General features: G+C 44.3%; 2 protein-coding genes across 4 annotated transcripts in view; both read left to right on the top strand.

Annotated features, from left to right (window-relative positions):
- ptpn13 (protein tyrosine phosphatase non-receptor type 13) overlaps positions 1–15,528 on the top strand; it is a 36,974-nt gene extending 21,446 nt beyond the window's left edge. Inside the window, exons 11-49 of one of the 3 annotated variants that reach the window (XM_084034984.1) lie at positions 41–115; positions 227–398; positions 766–916; positions 1,031–1,169; positions 1,306–1,458; positions 1,717–1,899; positions 2,001–2,163; positions 2,983–3,400; positions 4,159–4,244; positions 4,397–4,450; positions 5,021–5,110; positions 5,270–5,377; positions 5,494–5,625; positions 5,714–6,198; positions 6,532–6,663; positions 7,637–7,730; positions 7,826–7,911; positions 7,997–8,153; positions 9,217–9,431; positions 9,509–9,607; positions 9,695–10,068; positions 10,164–10,323; positions 10,411–10,566; positions 10,751–10,922; positions 10,994–11,204; positions 11,327–11,412; positions 11,499–11,560; positions 11,704–11,859; positions 12,008–12,173; positions 12,303–12,392; positions 12,485–12,591; positions 12,669–12,724; positions 12,887–12,984; positions 13,108–13,256; positions 13,336–13,426; positions 13,507–13,844; positions 13,916–14,131; positions 14,213–14,275; positions 14,929–15,528. In XM_084034984.1, the coding sequence (XP_083891110.1) occupies positions 41–115; positions 227–398; positions 766–916; positions 1,031–1,169; positions 1,306–1,458; positions 1,717–1,899; positions 2,001–2,163; positions 2,983–3,400; positions 4,159–4,244; positions 4,397–4,450; positions 5,021–5,110; positions 5,270–5,377; positions 5,494–5,625; positions 5,714–6,198; positions 6,532–6,663; positions 7,637–7,730; positions 7,826–7,911; positions 7,997–8,153; positions 9,217–9,431; positions 9,509–9,607; positions 9,695–10,068; positions 10,164–10,323; positions 10,411–10,566; positions 10,751–10,922; positions 10,994–11,204; positions 11,327–11,412; positions 11,499–11,560; positions 11,704–11,859; positions 12,008–12,173; positions 12,303–12,392; positions 12,485–12,591; positions 12,669–12,724; positions 12,887–12,984; positions 13,108–13,256; positions 13,336–13,426; positions 13,507–13,844; positions 13,916–14,131; positions 14,213–14,275; positions 14,929–15,006 (6,021 nt within the window). In that variant the 3' untranslated portion in view covers positions 15,007–15,528. The remainder of the gene's footprint in view (positions 1–40; positions 116–226; positions 399–765; positions 917–1,030; positions 1,170–1,305; positions 1,459–1,716; positions 1,900–2,000; positions 2,164–2,982; positions 3,401–4,158; positions 4,245–4,396; positions 4,451–5,020; positions 5,111–5,269; positions 5,378–5,493; positions 5,626–5,713; positions 6,199–6,531; positions 6,664–7,636; positions 7,731–7,825; positions 7,912–7,996; positions 8,154–9,216; positions 9,432–9,508; positions 9,608–9,694; positions 10,069–10,163; positions 10,324–10,410; positions 10,567–10,750; positions 10,923–10,993; positions 11,205–11,326; positions 11,413–11,498; positions 11,561–11,703; positions 11,860–12,007; positions 12,174–12,302; positions 12,393–12,484; positions 12,592–12,668; positions 12,725–12,886; positions 12,985–13,107; positions 13,257–13,335; positions 13,427–13,506; positions 13,845–13,915; positions 14,132–14,212; positions 14,276–14,928) is intronic. The other 2 variants (XM_084034985.1, XM_084034986.1) reach the window with 2 other exon arrangements.
- A 1,260-nt stretch (positions 15,529–16,788) lies between these two features.
- Positions 16,789–17,719, top strand: LOC311029469 (putative nuclease HARBI1; the record flags this gene model as incomplete). The annotated part of the gene is made up of 4 exons (XM_084034609.1): positions 16,789–16,861; positions 16,942–17,054; positions 17,153–17,264; positions 17,349–17,719. The coding sequence occupies 4 exons, from the start codon at positions 16,789–16,791 to the stop codon at positions 17,717–17,719; spliced, it is 669 nt and encodes a 222-aa protein (XP_083890735.1).
- Positions 17,720–18,838: the final 1,119 nt, after the last annotated feature.

Genomic DNA, 18,838 nt, shown 5'->3' on the forward strand with positions numbered 1-18,838 from the left:
ACAACTGTAAATAGTTTTTTTGTCTTTACACCAATGACAGAACTTCCACGGGCCTGAGTTTGTGAAGATGGCTAGCGAGCCCTGTGTCGCCTTGTCCGTTCCCTCGTCAATAATGGTGAGCCTGTGCACTAAACGCCACCTTTCCGGCCGCCGTGTCCGCAATCTCAGCCACAGAAACCGACTACGTAATCGACTAATCCTTCCTTTTGTTCTCTCTGCCCGCAAGAAACGTGGCAAGGTGGAGGAAGTGCTGAGGAAGGTGGGCGTGGTGCTGCTGAACGGCCAGAAGCTGGAGCTGAGCTGTGACATCAAGGCAGTTTGTAAAGACGTTCTGGATATGGTGGTTGCCCACATCGGGCTGGTGGAGCACCATCTCTTCGGACTAGCATACCTCAGAGGTACTGTATGTTGTACACCTGTGTAATCATGTGTAGATATAGAGGGTTAGTCTTCTCCATATAAGTTATTATTAGTTCACCAATGTTAGCGCCGTCACTGATCCACCTTCCCCTATAAGAGAACAATCCAGGCAACCAGTGTTGCTCATGGCGCATTGAAATGGCACATCATTTATCCCATAGAGCATCTCCCCTTCCTAAAAGTAGACCATGAGATCACATCTCAATCATATGTGATGTGGTTAGATACATTTTTATTGCAGACATTCATAGTATTTTCCATGTGAATACATTTTCTAAGCCTTGATTTTAATTTCTTCTCATTCTTGACTCCTCTCACCTCCCCCAACCCTCTCCTAAAAAACAGATGATGAGTTTTACTTCGTGGATCCCGATGCCAAACTGTCCAAAGTGGCCCCAGAGGGATGGAAAGAGGATCCCAGGAAGAAGAAATCTGATGTGCCTTTTAATCTTTTCTTACGCATCAAATTCTTCCTGGATGATGTCAACCTCATACAGTGAGTACATATTTCGGTGCTCGGAAACCTAAAACGACATGAGTTCAATAGAGCCGTGTGTTAGCATATCACAGTCAGGATCACCATAGGTGTATTTCTTTCTGCGTGTTACAGGCACGCTATGACCAAACATCAGTACTACTTACAGCTGAGGAAGGACATCTTGGAAGAGAGGTTGCGCTGCGACACAGATAACGCCATGCTGTTGGCTTCACTGGCACTGCAGGCGGAATTCGGTGACTACCAACCCGAGGTACCAAATCTCTCCAATACATCTAAACACTTAACATGCTGGTTTAAAGTGGAACTGTGACATTTCTATGCTGCATTGTTTGATATATTAGAATGTTGAACATTGAGACATAATGCTATGGATCTCTGTGCTTCAGCTCCATGGGAAGACCTACTTCAGACTGGAGCACTACCTCTCAGTGTCGGTCCTGGATAAGCTGGACCAGACGACCATCAAGGAGGAGCTGCCGAAACTTCACAGCAACTACTACGGAGCGTCCGACTCCGATGCAGAGTTTGAGTTTCTCAAGGTCAGCAATACCAGGAAGCAGGGTTTCTCGTTTGCACAAAATGGCAGGAATCCCAGAAATAAAGTGTAAAAGAGTTAACTTTGGTACTAATATTTTTGTCAACTATGTGACTTGACAGATTCTTCAGCATCTCTTTTTCCTTCATGAACCAAATTGAATAATATTATCATAATTGACTGTAACATATTCGCATCCCTTCCCCTATCTTAGCACTGTGTATGTTTGAGAAGTTAAGACCCTCTGTTTTGATTTTCAAAGCTGACCCAGAGGCTGACAGAGTATGGTGTCCACTTCCATCGAGTGCTTCCTGAGAAGCGATCCCAGACCGGCATCATGCTGGGCGTCTACTCCAAGGGGGTGTTCATCTTTGAGGTGCTTAACGGAAATCGTGCCCCGGTACTACGGTTCCCCTGGAGGGAGACGAAGAAGATTTCCTTTGTAGTATGTATTTGTCTTTACTATCAAAAAATGAAATGTGTTCGCTGCTACTCAGCCCGGGCGGTCCTCGTTTTAACTTAAATGTTTAACTTGTCACCGTGAAGAAAAAGAAGATTTGCCTCCAGAACACATCAGATGGGATTAAGCACCTGTTTCAGACGGACAGCAACAAGACCTGCCAGTATCTGCTGCAGCTCTGCTCCGACCAGCACAAGTTCCACCTGCAGATGAAGGCCCGCCAAAACAACCAGGAGCTTCAGGACCTAGGTAGGAGGGAAGTTACATGTATATTATTATCACTGAGAGGAAGGTTAATATGTCACAGAAATGCTTTTAAACCTGGCATCTCACAGTGTCCACTTAGAGGCAAAACCTTTTGACGATGTCGAAACTAAACTACGCCGTTTGTAGCCACAGCTGCATGTGTCAGCCATCCCACGCATCCTCTCTAGATAATAGCTGGTGCCCACTCATTTCCATCTCCTATAAGGTTTCAGTTTCAGATATATTCAATGACTTCACATGCAAGAAGTTGTTACACCTGAATAATCGATACCTGAATTGCAGTTCTATGTCAATCATAATGTTCATCGTCTAAGCTGTCTGTTTTTTATGTTTGTTTTTTATCAATTCTAACTATGTATTAGTGAATCAGACATGTGTGGGCGAACTTTTCCCCTTGATTTATCGTTTCCATGTGCAGCCTTACTGGGTTTGATTCGTTTCACTCCTTTATTCTGAACAAGAGAACAGCTTTGTCTCAGATACACTCCATAGACCAACCAGATTGTTGATGTAAAGTCACAGCTCGGTTTATAAGTTCGCTGCCAAGAAGACTCCCCAGACCATTAGCTACGTCGATTAAGATGGATATCTCCAAAGGAAAATGGTAACGGTGTCGAGGACAGTTACCTGCTTTCACCGTCTAGACAATAATTCCTTTAGACTGCTGAGTTAATGACACAGATCAACCCTTAAGCAGGGATTTCCCCTGCTTTATTTTTTTCTCATGCATTCTTTACATTTATAAACACTGCTAATAATTAAAATGAACTTTCTGTTTTGCATGTCTTTTCTGGTAATCAGAGAACAGCCCCTTGAGCAGTTTGCAGTATTCCCATGACCCTCGGGGTGGAGATGCCGTTGGGAGGGCGGTGAGCTCCGGCAGCCTGGCCCCAAGCTTATCGACGCGCTCCAACCCGGACCACCTCAAGAGGATCTCCTACTCGGAGGTGGCCCTCCACAAGACACCTTCCGGCCCAATGCTGGTCCAAGATGAGCTTCACTTCCCGGGTTTCAATCCCGCGGCCTCCACGGCCCTCTCCAACCCGCGGATAATGAGCCGCTCCCACCACAACCTCCGGCATATGCCAGAGTCGGAGTCGTATCGTGGCCAGACGCACAGTGGACCGAGTCAGGCACAACCCAACCAAGTGGCCTCTCTCTTCCAGCAGCACCAGCGTGCCAGCTCAGACACGGACTCCCTCTCGCATCAGCAGGACCAGTGAGTTGAAAGAAGTGAAAACGTTGAAAATGCAAAACACAGTAGATTATAGAGGGAGTAGCTCAGAATAAAATCAAATGCTGACCTTATGTATTTCATTATTTAAGTAGGCAGGATATGCTTTTTTTACTCCTTTAATTTGTCCTTTTAAAATAGTCTTGTTGAGGTAATGACATGTTGTGGTTATTAGTTGTCCCTCTGTTAAGTCATCTGAGTCTCCCAGCTTACTTCAGGACAGGATGAGGTTTCTAAGTGAGGACTTGTTACTGGGACTATAGCTTTGCCCAACACCACAGAGGCACAGACAACTCTGCCTCTAATTAAACCTCTAGGGTGTGTGTGTGTGTGTGTGTGTGTGTGTGTGTGTGTGTGTGTGTGTGTGTGTGTGTGTGTGTGTGTGTGTGTGTGTGTGTGTGTGTGTGTGTGTGTGTGTGTGTGTGTGTGTGTGTGTGTGTGTGTGTGTGTGTGTGTGTGTGTGTGTGTGTGTGTGTGTGTGTGTGTGTGTGTGTGTGAGAAATGTGCCTACCAGAGTGTGTTCCTGTTATAAATTATTAAAAAAGAAATGTTTTTTTTGCCAGTTGCTCCCTCTCGTGTCAGCTTCATAGATGTGTGAGTTTAAGTATACAATAATGCAGTACACACAGCAAACCTCCACACAAACTTAAAAAGCTTATAAGAATGAAGTTTTATGTTTTAGCCAAGGCCACATTTTTCCTTCCTCTGCTAAATCCATCGACCGTCTACTCTCTGCTTCTCAGATCGTTTTCCCACAGCAGCCTCAGCAGGTCCAAAAAAGAGTCCGACTCTTCTTCCACAGAGGACACCGGCCAAGCATATGTCGTAGGTAAGGATGCTGACCTGTGGAGGACGATGCAGCGGCGTGGTTGATTTAGTTCCCACCGGAAATGTCAAATCAGTCAAAAATGTATTGTTCTGTGTTGTTTTGATGTACAAAAAACCCACAGCAAAGCCTTTCTCTTGTGTTTCTGCTCCCAGGTGTCAGCATGCACAGTTCCTCTGGACCCCCTTCGACCCCGGCTTCAGTTAACGGCATGTATCAAAACATCACAGATACACACGGGATTTCCATGTTGTGTATACAGTATAAATGTCAAAATGCAGGAAGTATCCGACTGCTCTGCTCTCAACCGTCAACTCATTTTGTAACATTCGTAATCCCAACCCCACCTCCTCAATCTGTTGAACCATATGCTGACCGTGGCACAGCCAAGTACGGACATACAAACCCAAAAAAAATCACGATTATATAATAGAGAATTAAGTCTCCGTCCTTGTAGTGCTGCCTGCCTGTGGAACTGGCCCCGGTCCCACCGTTTAATAGCTTCATGCTTGGCACTGAACTCATGACCTTCCCTTTCATCCTAGCTTAACCCGTCGTTTCGGGCCCATTAGCCAACGCTGCTAAAGTAGTTGCCCTACAGCAACACTGTATGCATGTCTGAGCTGATTAATAGTTAGATACTAATCCTCTCAGAAATGGCCCGTTCTGTATATCCCCTGTTAAATTAATTTACCCAAATTACAATGATATGCGTCGGATCAGGACATTTTAAATATAACAAATGCCGTGTGTCCCTTTTTTTTTTTTGCGCCGCACAGATTCACTCACGAAAAAGCTCATCGCCCTACCGTCTCCAGAGAGAGAGGTCACGACTGTAAACCTGAAGAAAGATGTGAAATATGGCCTGGGTAAGTGGTGTATATGCAGTCTGCTAAAATAACAACTCTACGCTGCCTTTGCTGTCACTCCTGCAGATGTCACAGTTGATAGGTGTTTTTGTGTTTGAATGTGTGTGTGTGTGTGTGTGTGTTATAACACCTGTCTGTGCTTGTGTGTGTGTTCTCTAGGGTTCCAGGTTGTTGGAGGGGAGGACTCGGCTCGTATGGATCTCGGCACCCTCATTAGCTCCGTCACTCCCGGGGGTCCTGCCGATGTCAACGGCTGCCTGAAACCTGGTAGGCCAGTGTTTTTGCTCGTCCTCCTATATGTGTAGATGACGATGGGTGTTTTTGCTGCTGTGATTACCGTTAGCAGCGCTAGCATGTGTGTCACAGTTGTAACGTCCATGCAGGTGACCGGCTGATCGCAGTGAATGATGTGAACCTCGAAGGGCTCTCTCATGCCACCACCATTGACATCCTCCAAAATGCTCCCGATGATGTAGCCCTGGTGGTGTTACAGCCCAAAGAGAGGCTCTACAAAGGTTAAAAATGATTTTTGTTTTGGTCATATCTCCCTTCTGTTTTTTTGTCCAGAACTGCAAACTAATATCGTCTTTCTCGTTTTGACAGAATCGTCTTCGGGCTACGTTCCCTATCAGGCCAAGTCTGCATTAAAGGCACTTAACTCTGGCCAGAGACGAGAACTGGACTTGGATACCTCGTCGGAGGAGCAGGCGGGAGCGGGAAGCCCCAGCCCTCCTCTCCACAGCGCTGGCACACCGCCATCCATCTCCTCCCTGGTCCAGCAGCACACCAGCCTCGGCTCTCAGGACTCCAGGGTCGGCAGCGTTGCTAAACTCAGCCCGCCCCCGGCCAATAGCGTTCAGCGGTGTCTAGAAAGAGCCACAGCTGCTGCCACAGCTTCAAGCGTCGCCCAACATCACAGACCAGAAGCCGACGTGTGTTTGGAGCCCACGCCGCCGGCTCTGCCGCCCAAAACTAGAAAGGCTAAAGTGTTGGAAGCTCCCAAAGTTTCCGAGCACTCCGACTGGGGGGATTCAGACATGGATGAGGAGACTTACTCCAGCAGTCAAGAGAAGCTTAAAATCAAAAAGGTGCGGCCTTTGTGTTTATGAATTGGTTTTAAACGAGACATCTATGAATCAAAACTCACAAAACGGAAAAGGATAAGACTGCTTCTTCCACAAACAAGCATCGCACATAACCTTTCAGATGCTTGGCTCAACTAACTGCTTGCTGTATATAACCTTCGCCTAATCATTACATTTACGATGTCAATGCAAGGCATTACCTGTACACCGCATGTAGTTCCTTGAATGTTATATCTGCCTCGTTCAGCTTCCTCGCTCTCCCTTTTTTTCTCTCTTTTCTTTCTGCATGTTCCAGCTTGTGACAATTCTACTTAATGCCCTGTTCTCTGTTTGCAGGAATACATCACGGAAAGTTTTAATGGTAATGCCCCAGGGGTCAATAGTATCCATCCAGGAGAACTATTTGACCTTGAGCTGTCTAAAAAAGACAGCAGCCTGGGCATAAGTGTCACGGTACTGTTCGGCAAGGTTTTCACCCTCTTTGTTTTTGCTCCCTCACCCTCTAGTCTCTAGTCTCTCCATGTTTACATGTTGCCTGGTTTGCTTTCTTAACCTCTCAGTTCTGACAGCTCTTGTGGGAAATCTAATTCTTTTTTTTTTGCATGCTATCTTTTTTTTTCTTTATCAAAGGATATTTTAAAAATAAAGCCACACAGTGTCTTTGGTACCTTTTTTTTAGAGTAGGGACCATAAATTAGCTTTTTTTTAGAGCTTCCTTTGTTTGCTGCTCTTTATTGAATGATAGTAACAAACCATGTGACTCCGTCATCAGATCATCATTGCTGTCAAAGATTAGTGTTTTTAGAATAACACTAATCTTTCACATAACAATAAATCACATTATCAGGACTCGTCATAACCAAATCAGCACTAAATAGGACTTCACATTGTCTCTTATTATAAGGATTTAACAACCGTGGAGGACTTTCTTTTTCATTTGTAACTAATTAACAATTGTGATATGTTAAAAGCTTTGTCAAACTTGCATTGAAAATGATTTTTTTAGAAAAGCAAAGCATAATTTTAAATATGAAGGAGATTATTGGTTGTCAATAAAGTGAAAAGGGAGCGCAATCTTTCATGAAAATTACAGGCTGTGACATTTTTTTTAAAATAGTGTCATTACAAAGTTATTCTGAGGATGAATTATTGACGAGTGAATAAATTATCCACTTTAAAGAGTTATGATGAGGTCCAACACCTATATGTTAAACAACAATATTCTATTTAGGGAAACCTTTTTGCCAAATGGCCTTCAAATACCTATTTTTTTTTTTTTTTGTACTTTTCAAATACTCTGAAGTTAGGTCAATATTTTGTTAAAATACTCCTAGACAAAGCATTTATCATTTTAGCAATTACACCTCCCAACACTCACCTATGAAAAATACACATTTTCTTTCTGGCCGCTTGTACTGAGAGGTGTGTGTTGATTTGTTAGGGAGGAGTCAACACGACGGTTCGACATGGCGGCATCTACGTGAAAGGCCTCATTCCAAAAGGAGCAGCCGAGCTGGACGGAAGGATCCAGAAAGGTGACGGCCATGTTACAAATGATGACGTAAAAAATCAAAAGAGTTGATTAGAAACCGACTCTAATAGACTCTCTCTGTGTCCCTCCTGTCTCCAGGTGATCGTGTGGTCGCCGTCAACGGGAAAAGTCTGGAAGGAGCCACTCATCAGCAAGCAGTCGAGGTTCTCCGAGAAACCGGGCAGGTGAGGGACGACGTTCGCCGCCACGCCGCCGACCTGTTTAGTTGCTGCCCAGATCACACCAAGTAAATGTTAATCTCCCCCACAGACGGTGCACTTGTTGCTGGAGAAGGGTCATCCGCCTGCAGACAGCATCCACGCTCCGCTCACGCCTCAGTGCACCCGACCGACCGCCGGCAGAGACCGAGTCCAGGAGCAGCCGCCTGTGGTCAAAGAGAAACCAGAGTACAGCTTCGTCACACAAGGTGAGGAGACACGAGCAGCGGGATTATACATGTTGGGGTTAAGTGACCACAATTTAAGGGGAAAGACGCTTTCACAAAAGCAACTAAATCAAACAAAAACAAACAGAAAACTAGTTTAAAGGTTAAAAGCAAGAGTGTTTTGAAGGATGGAAGAGTGTAGGCATTGTGGATATGGCTGGGAAGGGCATTCCAGAGGGAGGGGGGGGGGCAGCAAAGGCTCTGACGCCCCAGGTCCGGAGCTTAGTCGGGGTTGGAGGAGGTTGGCATCAGTGGACCTGAGGTGAGGGGTAGGGGTGTGGCGGGGAGGAGGTCAGAGAGGAGTGGAAGGGTCAGGTCGTTGAGGGCTTTGAAGGTGATGAGTCGTGTTTTTAAAATCAATCCGGTATTGGATGGGGAGGTCGTGGTGGACCGGGGTGGACCGGGGTGACGTGGTTCAGAGCGGCGGGTGCAGGTGTGCATACGGGCAGCAGCATGCTGAGCAGCATACAACATACTGAAGCTTCTGTTGTTTGATGAGCCATATAGGATGGAGTTACAGTAATCAAGTTAAAGGAGTCCACGAGGAGGGTAAAGTAAGCAGGAAAACACTTCTTAATGGTGTTACACTAAGACACGTTGGTCTCTCTAAACAAGGTAAGTCGTCGTTGTTGATGATGATGATAATCTCATTTGAAAGAAAATGTTTGTGCAGCCCTTTAGCTGCAGGGCGCTGCCTATTTAGGATGACCATGCTATTGCTTTCCTAGAATTAGATTTGCTGTGTCATGTCATCCCGTTTTTCTAAATGTATGTCTTGGTGTTTAGTAACAGGAAGTAAGGAACCAATCAGACTGTAGTTTGGGAAGATACCCACTCCTAAACCCTCACACTGTGATCAACTAAACATCAGACTTCCATGTGTTTTAGAGGTGTTTTTGAGTTTCGGAAACACTCCTGCAGAATTGTGTCATCTCCTAATGTTAAAGCTCTTTGTTTTCTACACCATCTATACTCTCATATCCTGTACAAGGTCAGAAGCTGCCCGAGTGGACACATTAAAGCCAACCTGCCCGTGTCCCCACAGATAATGTGTTTGACGTGTGCCTGCTGAAGAACACGTCGGGGCTGGGCTTCAGTTTCAGCCGAGAGGAGCACATCCCCGACGAGCCTGCCGGCTCCAGCATGGTGCGGGTCAAGAAGCTGTTTCCTGGCCAACCAGCTGCGGAGAGCGGTCGCATCAACGTGGGCGACGTCATCATGCGGGTCAATCACACCCCCCTAAAAGGACTCTCGCAGCATGTAAGTGCACACATTCATATAAGTGGTGATCTAATGTTTCTGATGCCACGATTCACCACAACGCTCTGCCAATATAGGAGGTGATATCAGCCTTGCGGGGAACAGGACAGGAGGTGAATTTGCTCCTCTGTAGACCTGAATATGGGGTTCTACCTGAAATGGACTCTTCAGCTTTGGTGAGTCAGTAAATAGTGCCCCTGACTACTTTTGTGGACATTTACCAGTAATAGTTAGAAACTTAATTTACACTGATTTCTTCCCAGACGCCTATGCCATCCCCCCGAAAGGAGCCGAGTCAGGCCGAGTCGAGCCTGAGCCACGCCACGGCTAAATCCCCTCCGGCTACGCGAGGCAAGGCGAGTCAGGGCACCGTGGACGACGTGCTGGAGAAGCTGCTGCACAAAACCCCGGGTCGACACAACAGCTACAGCGACAGCACCGACGGGGACGAGGAGGTGGAAGAAGCCTTCAGCCCCGTGGAGCACGGCAGGCAACCGTGGGAGCGCAGCGTCTACCACACCCCCAGCAGCAGCCTGGGAGCGGGGCGCTACGACAGCACCGGTCACCTAGACGACACCGTCAACTCGGCCTTCTACTCCCCGAACCTGTCGCTGACGAGATCGGACCTCAGCAAGAGGTACTCATCAGTGTTAGAATAACTGAGATATCAGAGGATAAAAAATAAAGTGATTTTATAATACCAGAGTTTCCTCTTCTTCGTTGTCTGAGCAGATGTCCTTCGTCCCCCGTGTCAGCTGATCTGAAGTCATCCCCGCTCCATATGGTGTCCTCGCCCACGGCCCCGAGCCCAGATCCCCTGCCTCCTCCGCTGCCTCTGCCCTTAAACCTCACTGTGTCCGGCAACGGACAGGACATGGAGGAGTTCGTCTCGGTGAGGACCGAGGGAAGGAAAAAGGCGGGTTGGCGTTTTTGACTCGGAGGGTAATTTCTCTAACTTGAGATTGATTTCTGTCGTCAGGAAGTGGAGCTGAAGGTCTCCTTGGTGAAGTCTGAAAAAGGCAGCCTGGGCTTCACCCTCACCAAAGGCAATGATCATGGATGTTATATCCACGACATCGTCCAGGATCCAGCCAAAGGAGACGGAAGTCTCAGGCCCGGGGACCGGATGATTATGGTACAAATCCATCCCTGATCCCTTACTGTGTTTCAGCGCTAACCAGCTGTGTTTCAGCACTAACCAGCTGTGTTTCAGCACTAACCAGCTGTGTTTCAGCACTAACCAACTGTGTTTCCACTGGTTTCCAGTCATTATGCTGAGCTAAGATAGTAGCACGGTATCATTTCTGTTCTGTCTCCAGGTGAACAGCACCGATGTGAGCAACATGGGCCACACCGAGGTGGTCAATCTGGTGCGTGCAGCCCCCCGTGTGGTTGACCTGGTGGTGGGGAGGGTCCTGGAGGCTCCCAGGCCTCCCATAGAGGCCCACCTGCTGCCTGATATTGACTTCAAGGGCAGCCAAGAACCACTGGGTAACAAACAGAACCACACAATGAAAACCTAAGTGCTTCAGATGGAGTCTAACTCCTCGTTCCGTCACCAGGTTTGGTTCTGGACGGTGGCAGCGACAGCATGTACGACGTCCTGTTTGTGAAAGACGTCGTGCCCGGTTCCATGGCGTTTGCGGAGGGCAGCCTGAGACCACTGGACCTGATCCACTACATCAACGGGGCTCCCACACAGGACCTGACTCTCAGCGAGAGCACCAGACTGCTGGAGCTGTCCCTCGACGACCTCACGCTCAAGGCCACAAGGTAGTTCAGAGAGAGGGAATGTGTAGCCGGTGTTAGCTTAAAAACACCTTTTGTAATGATCAATGACTAAGATACCTGACATGCATAATACATAACTTAAATAACTGTTTTTTCCACCAAAGGGATGGAAAGCCTGTTTCTCCGGGGCAGAAAAATGTCTCCTTTCTTAACAACAACGTCAGCCCCAAGGTGTCGAGCAGCATGAATGGTATGTTTCAGATCTTAAATGTGTCTCCTTTAATGCTGATCGTGTCTATTATTGCATATAATATAATTACATTGTTTCTGTTTAAGGGTTTCTTAAAGGAGAAGATCAAAGAGCGACGGAGTGTCTTGCAGCACTTTGTCCTTTAGAGGTGAGTTAAGAAACATATTTTAATTTTCTTATTCCTTGTTGTGCCAGGAGACAAATATTATCACAACAATATGGTGAATAGTATGATCTTTACCTTTAATATCCGGGGTGTCTACTGAAGTTTTGAAGATTTGTTGACTGCAGGAGGAGATCATACATCTGGATCTGGAGAAGCTGCAGTCTGGAGGTCTGGGTTTCTCTGTGATTGGAGGAGAACGGGGGATCTTCGTCAAGTCCATCACACCGGGAGGAATAGCAGAGTCCTCCCGCAATCTGCAAGTGGGAGACCGGCTGCTGAAGGTGGGTGATGTTTGACATCTGCTGCTTAGAATTTGAGCTCATATCGATAAATGTTTGTTTGTTAAACAGGATTTAACCTCTGCACACAAACAAATATTACAAAACGTTTCTGTAATGTTGGAATACTTTTTTGTCTTTTTTCTCCCAGGTGAATGAAGAGCTGATGACGGGCGTGTCCCACACCAAAGCTGTCACCACCATCCGTAAAGCTAAAGGCCTGGTTCACCTCATCGTGTCCAGACCTCCAGACCAGAACCCAAACACGTACCTGGCCTATCTGCCCATCAACTCTGACAAGTGCAATGGAAACACAGGTACAAGCCGGGGGAGAAAACACGGGGGTTTCTATGTCTGATGGACGCCTTTTCCCCTATTTTAGTTATTTATGAAAAATTCTAATCCTAATCTGCTCACATCCGACTCTCCTTTCGCGTTTCTTTCAGATCTGAGTGAGGACAGCGGAGCGAAGACGAAGCTGTTTCCTCTCCACGGCGAGCTGAAGTCGAGCGGCTGCCCCCCCATCCCGCCAATAGGTGACGACCTCCCCGCACAACCACACTGAACGTTGTTCCATGACCCGGTTTGTTGATTTTTACAAACTCGACTGCGTTCCCGTGTTTCACAGACTATGAAGATGAGCGACTGGAGCACAAAAGAGAGACGGAGCACAGCGCCGAGCTTTCAGAGGACACGGACTGCGACGGCTCTTCTTTACCCGAAGACTCCCCCGAGGTACGAATCAGAGACGTCAGACTCGAGGAAGCATTGGATGAAACATGCAGGTTAACTCTGATTTGTTTCCACAATAGAGTTCCAGGAAAGTGGAATGGCAAGAGGAGAACGTTGACGACCCGAGGAATGAAAAGTAGGACTTTGCTTTATGAGCGGGGTTCAGTATAAACAGTATATATATATATATATATATATATATATAAATAAACTCTCCGTGATCACGGCAGCATCTAATGAGGCCTAATGAGGACATATTTGTAAACATCTCTGCGTTTCTGTTTTTCTGAATCGACAGCTATCTGCAGATGAGCGCCGGGCAGCTGGAGGAAGATGAAATCACATGGGGGAGCGATGAACTGCCGATTGAAAACATGAACTCCAAATCCAGAGACGGTAAGAAAGACTTCGGATTTGAAACTTGAGTCTGACAGAATGTTAATTTGTGACAAATTTGTCAATTTTTCACTCCTTTTGTAATGTAGAATTTAATTTGTAATTCTGCTTGAACTGTTGTAGACGGGCCAATCATCACGGAGGACGAGCTGACCTCTTTGCCGCTGGTCAAAGTGATCCCCGATGGTCAGTACACGGGGCCGAAGCTCAACACCGTGGTCCGCATGATGAGGGGGCTCCTGGAGCAGAAGGTCCCGCTGCAGGAGTTTGAAGTGAGTCTTTGAGGTTCAGTGCATGTCAATAGACTACATTTTTAAATTAACATCCGGTTTTTTTTTTCCTTCCTGGCAGAATCTTCAGAATCTGCAGCCACTGGACGACTGCTTGATAGGACAGACGAAGGAGAACAAGAAGAAGAACCGCTACAAGAATATCGTCCCCTGTGAGTAAAGTCCCAGAGTGTTTTACCAACAGGAAGCTTTGAAGGCATTTTGATGATGTTGATGTCCGCGTCTCTTCCAGTCGACACGACCCGAGTGATTCTGGCCAGAGACGGGGGCTACATCAACGCCAACTTCATCAAAATGCCGGTGAAGGACGAGGACTACATGTACATCGCCTGCCAGGGTCCCTTACCCACCACTCTGGGGGACTTTTGGCAGATGGTCTGGGAGCAGAAGTCCAACGTGATCGCCATGATGACCCAGGAGGTGGAGGGGGGGAAGGTGAAGTGCCAGCGGTACTGGCCGGACACGCCGAGGACCGCGGAGATGGTGGACGACCGGCTACAGATCACGCTGCTCAAAGACCAATATCTGGACAACTTTGTCATCCGGCTCATCGAGGTCAAAGACGTCCAGGTGGGTTTGAGAACAGATTCTTGTATTCCATGTTGATGGACACGTTGGTTGAAGACTTTCTCCCTCCTCAGACCAATGAAGTAAAACACGTAACTCATCTGAACTACACGGGATGGCCGGACCACGGGACGCCGTCGCAGCCCGAGCAGCTGCTCACGTTCATCTCCTACATGAGGCACGTCCATCGGTCCGGGCCCATAATCTCCCACTGCAGCGCCGGCATCGGCCGGTCGGGAACCCTCATCTGTATAGACGTGGTTCTGGGTCTCATCAGTAAAGATGCTGATGTAAGGAAACCATCTTAACCACGTTTATCCATCAAGCTTCTCGGCTCGGCGTGATCACAGTCTAATGAACACTTTCTGTAGTTTGATCTTTCAGATGTGGTGAGAAACATGAGACTTCAGCGACACGGAATGATCCAGACCGAGGTGGGTTTTTATGTCTGCTTAAGGTTCTGATATGACACCTCTTTGGATCCCGTGTTCTCACACATGAAAAGTCATTATATCGTATGTAATAAGTCATGATATAGGATGTTAAAATAAAAAAAATCATAGTTTCGTATGTTAAAAATGTAGTGTAGACGAGTATCTTCATGAAAGTCATGCGTTAAAAAATATAGTATATTTGAAAAGTCATGATATAGAATGTTAAAATAAAAAAAAATCATAGTATAGTACGCCACAAAAATGAATCAAAAAGTCAGTACAATACATCAAAACGTTGAATGTTGTCTATCTTGTATAATGTGTCAAAAATGCTTAATATAGCATGACATAAAAGTCATAGTTCCCTTTGTCATATCAAGTCATAATGGAATAAAGTCATTAGTATATTATGTCATACAAATGTCAGGAATTAAAAATCATACAATTAGTTTTATAAAAAGTAATAAAAAATATTTTTAAAAAGTCATAATGTAGTGCGTCTGAAAAAAAAAAGAAAAGAAAAAAGTACAGTATTTAAAAAATGTCATAAAAACCCATAAAGTCAAATTATATGTTGGTTGTCAGAAAATCATGATAATCCATAGAATAATATGTCAGAAATGTGACACATTTCCCCCCTTTATTTTTTCCAGGACCAATATATTTTCTGTTACCAAGTGATCCTCTACGTTCTCCGATGCCTTCAAGCAGAGGAGAACATCTCAGGATAGTGTCCGTCATCATCATCATCTTCATCACGTAGAGGCCGGTGACTCAGCAGAAACAGACGTGGAGGAGACGTTGCCAAATTACACTACATATTATTTTTGAAATGCCTTAAAATATCCAATTCCTTGAGAGTACATCCTTTAAAGAAGTCTATATTTTTATGTTTGCTTTTTGAGTTCTGTCCCTCTCTTTGGCTGCTACTCCCTTTCATGCATTCATGAGAACTGCTGATTGTATTTCTTATCGTCACCTACAAGAGAACACTAATGTGTTTTTTCCCCCAGATCCTTGGATATTCTAAAATAATTATGTTATCAATGATTATTTTATGTGGAACAAAATTGTACCTGTGTATTTTAAATCTTTTTTTTTTTTTTTGATGCTGGAACATGCCTTGACAGAATACTATGTCGGTATTTGCTTTGTAAATCTATTATACAGTAATTGCTCACTGCCTGAGGTAAATGATGAAATTAAAAGTGTACATATTCATCTCCTGAAAATTAAACTGCATACATTTTAAATGTCACGTGGAGGAAAGTTTCATTTAAATAATGAAAAAGATAAAAAAATATATTATATTATATATTATATTATGAACAAGTAACTATTGTAGTCTCTAAATCCTGTTGCTGAAGCATGCTGCACTGATGGGTTGTCTTATACCAGTTTCACCACCGTGTGGCGCCAGAATTCCTTTATATGATAAAAATTAATCCTGGAAATCTTGCAATTTGTCCAAAAGTGATTTTGTGACAGTTTTAGGGATTACGGGAATTACTGGCTGTTCGCTCTCCTATTAAAATTAAATGAAGCACATTTAGTCGGATAATTTACTGAACACTTGTTTGAGTTAAACCAGAATAGATCTGAAAACATTTATTCAACTACTGTCACTGGAAATTCAGTGAAAACAATGAAGTAAATCTTTAAAAAAAAAAATGTGTGCTGCTATTTTCGGAAAGCTTCATTTAGATATTTTGGGTATTGGTGTATGACGTCACAAGGGGGCGGTAACATGCAGTGAAGTGATAAATGAACACAGGTGTGTAAGGACGGTGTGATTGTGGGTAGTTTTCACCGCGCGGACGGAACTCGGGGCAGAAGATCAATAAATAACACAATTGAGAGAAGAAAAAAAAAAACTAAAGATAGTTTAATGTATTTTGCACAATGACTTATAAATCAACAACAAGAAGACCAGCAGAGGGGTATTCCACAAAGCCGGTTTTATCACATAACCGGGTAAATTAACCCAGGGTTTGCGGTAATCCTAGGTTTTCCGTTCCGTTAGTTACTATAGAAACATATGCTCTGAATCAAACCTGTTCGGAGCAGGTTTTTTACGCACGTTAAGTTTGGAACATACCGGTAACCTGGTTTTGGGTATTTAAACCCGCGCTCACCGCAGATTTCACGCGTTCACTATGGCATGCCCTTTCATCGAGAGGCCTGTTGATATCGGAGCGCAAATTATTCGTGCAATCCACCGGGAGCGATTAATAAGACCACGGCTCGACGTCTTAGCATATCCGGATGACTTGTTGCTGGAGAGATATAGATTCTCGCGCGAATCTTTAATATATTTAAACCGCCTTCTCCAGCCGTACATAGCCAACACTACCAATCGAGGACGTGGCCTCAGTTCACTCCAGACTATTTGCGTAGCCCTCCGTTTTTTGGCAACTGGTAGTTTTCTTTCTAATGTTGGAGACGCTGAGCACGTTGGGAAAGCTACGGCGTGCCGATCCGTGCGTAAAGTGTGCCTTGCGCTGAAGCGCTTCATGCCCCACTTCATCCGCTTCCCTGGACACAAACCCACGAGGGTCATAAAGATGGAGTTCCACCAACTCGCAGGTCAGCAAGACGCTTTAAGTGTTCCCAGATGGGCCAGACATTATTTGTTGTTGACTTTTCATCTGGGTGTTATGTTTCAGAATTTCCGAATGTCATTGGGTGCATTGATGGCACGCACGTGCCCATAAAGGCCCCAGCCATAAATGAGGCCGACTATGTCAATAGGAAAGCCTATCACAGCATAAATGTTCAGGTAGGTAGGCTATATGCAGCCTATATTGGCCATTTCCAAGATCTTCATGATGGTTTGTTAATAGCGTTCAGTCTTGATTTATTTTTTGTCATTTCTAGATGATATGTGATGCTTCCTATTTAATTACTAATGTGGAAGCAAAATGGCCTGGTTCGGTCCACGATGCTAGGATGTATCGGGAATCCAATTTGAGCTATAAATTCCAACAGGGTGCGTTGCATTATCACCATATTCTATACCTCATATAATTGTTGTGCTTGTGCAAGTCAGCTCAAAGTTTGTATTTGGTTGCAGGCCAATTTGATGGGTATCTCCTAGGGGATCGAGGGTATCCATGCCTCCCAACACTGATCACCCCGTACCCTAATCCAGCTCCTGGAGCACAGACAGCCTTCAATTTGGCTCACAGCAGAACCCGCGTCAGAATCGAAAATACATTTGGAATCTGGAAGTCCAGATTCCAATGCCTACGTGGGTTAAGGGTTTGCCCGGAACGGGCATGTGATATAATTGTTGCATGTGCCGTCCTCCACAACATCGCCATCCTACGCAAGGAGCTGCCTCCCCCCTTTGACCCGTTCCTCGAGGAGGAACCAATTCCGGAAATGGATGCAAGGGCTGGACAAAGGATGCGAGATCACATTTGTCGCAATCATTTCAATTAAAAAAACAAAACAAAAAAACACAACTTTTTCATTCATTATTTTTATTCTTTAGTTGCTGAGGAAGCAACATTCACCACCGTGACAATCAGTAAAGTTAGCCAACATAAACATACAACCTGTTTCAAAATAAAAGCACCCCTATAAGTAGTCGTCCTCGTCATGTTATTCGATAGTAAGCGATTTATTTTTTAATCGACCGGAATCAAATTAGGCCGAACCGCGGGTCCGACAAAAAAATCCCCCCAAAATGTAGCCAGAATGCATAGTATGGTATATAAAGAAAAAAAAGTTATAATAATGCATGTCGATTAAAGTGATGAAAAAAGTCATCGTATAGTTTGTCAAAAAAGTGATGAAAAAAGTCATAGTATAGTTTGACAAAAAAGTGATGAAAAAAAGTCATAGTTTAGTTTGACAAAAAAGTCATGAAAAAAAAGTCATAGTATAGTTTGACAAAAAAGTGATGAAAAAAAGTCATAGTTTAGTTTGACAAAAAAGTCATGAAAAAAAAGTCATAGTATAGTTTGACAAAAAAGTGATGAAAAAAAAGTCAGTATAGTTTGACAAAAAAGTGATGAAAAAAAGTCAGTATAGTTTGACAAAAAAGTGATGAAAAAAAAGTCAGTATAGTTTGACAAAAAAGTGATGAAAAAAAGTCAGTATAGTTTGACAAAAAAGTGATGAAAAAAAAGTCATAGTATAGTTTGACAAAAAAGTGATGAAAAAAGTCATAGTATAGTTTGACAAAAAAGTGATGAAAAAAAGTCATAGTTTAGTTTGACAAAAAAGTCATGAAAAAAAAGTCATAGTATAGTTTGACAAAAAAGTGATGAAAAAAAGTCATAGTTTAGTTTGACAAAAAAGTCATGAAAAAAAAGTCATAGTATAGTTTGACAAAAAAGTCATGAAAAAAAAGTCATAGTATAGTTTGACAAAAAAGTGATGAAAAAAAGTCATAGTTTAGTTTGACAAAAAAGTCATGAAAAAAAAGTCATAGTTTAGTTTGACAAAAAAGTCATGAAAAAAAAGTCATAGTATAGTTTGACAAAAAAGTGATGAAAAAAAAGTCAGTATAGTTTGACAAAAAAGTGATGAAAAAAAGTCAGTATAGTTTGACAA

The sequence above is a fragment of the Eutrigla gurnardus genome (genome assembly GCF_963514095.1).
Source record: "Eutrigla gurnardus genome assembly, chromosome: 19".
Taxonomy (NCBI): domain Eukaryota; kingdom Metazoa; phylum Chordata; class Actinopteri; order Perciformes; family Triglidae; genus Eutrigla; species Eutrigla gurnardus.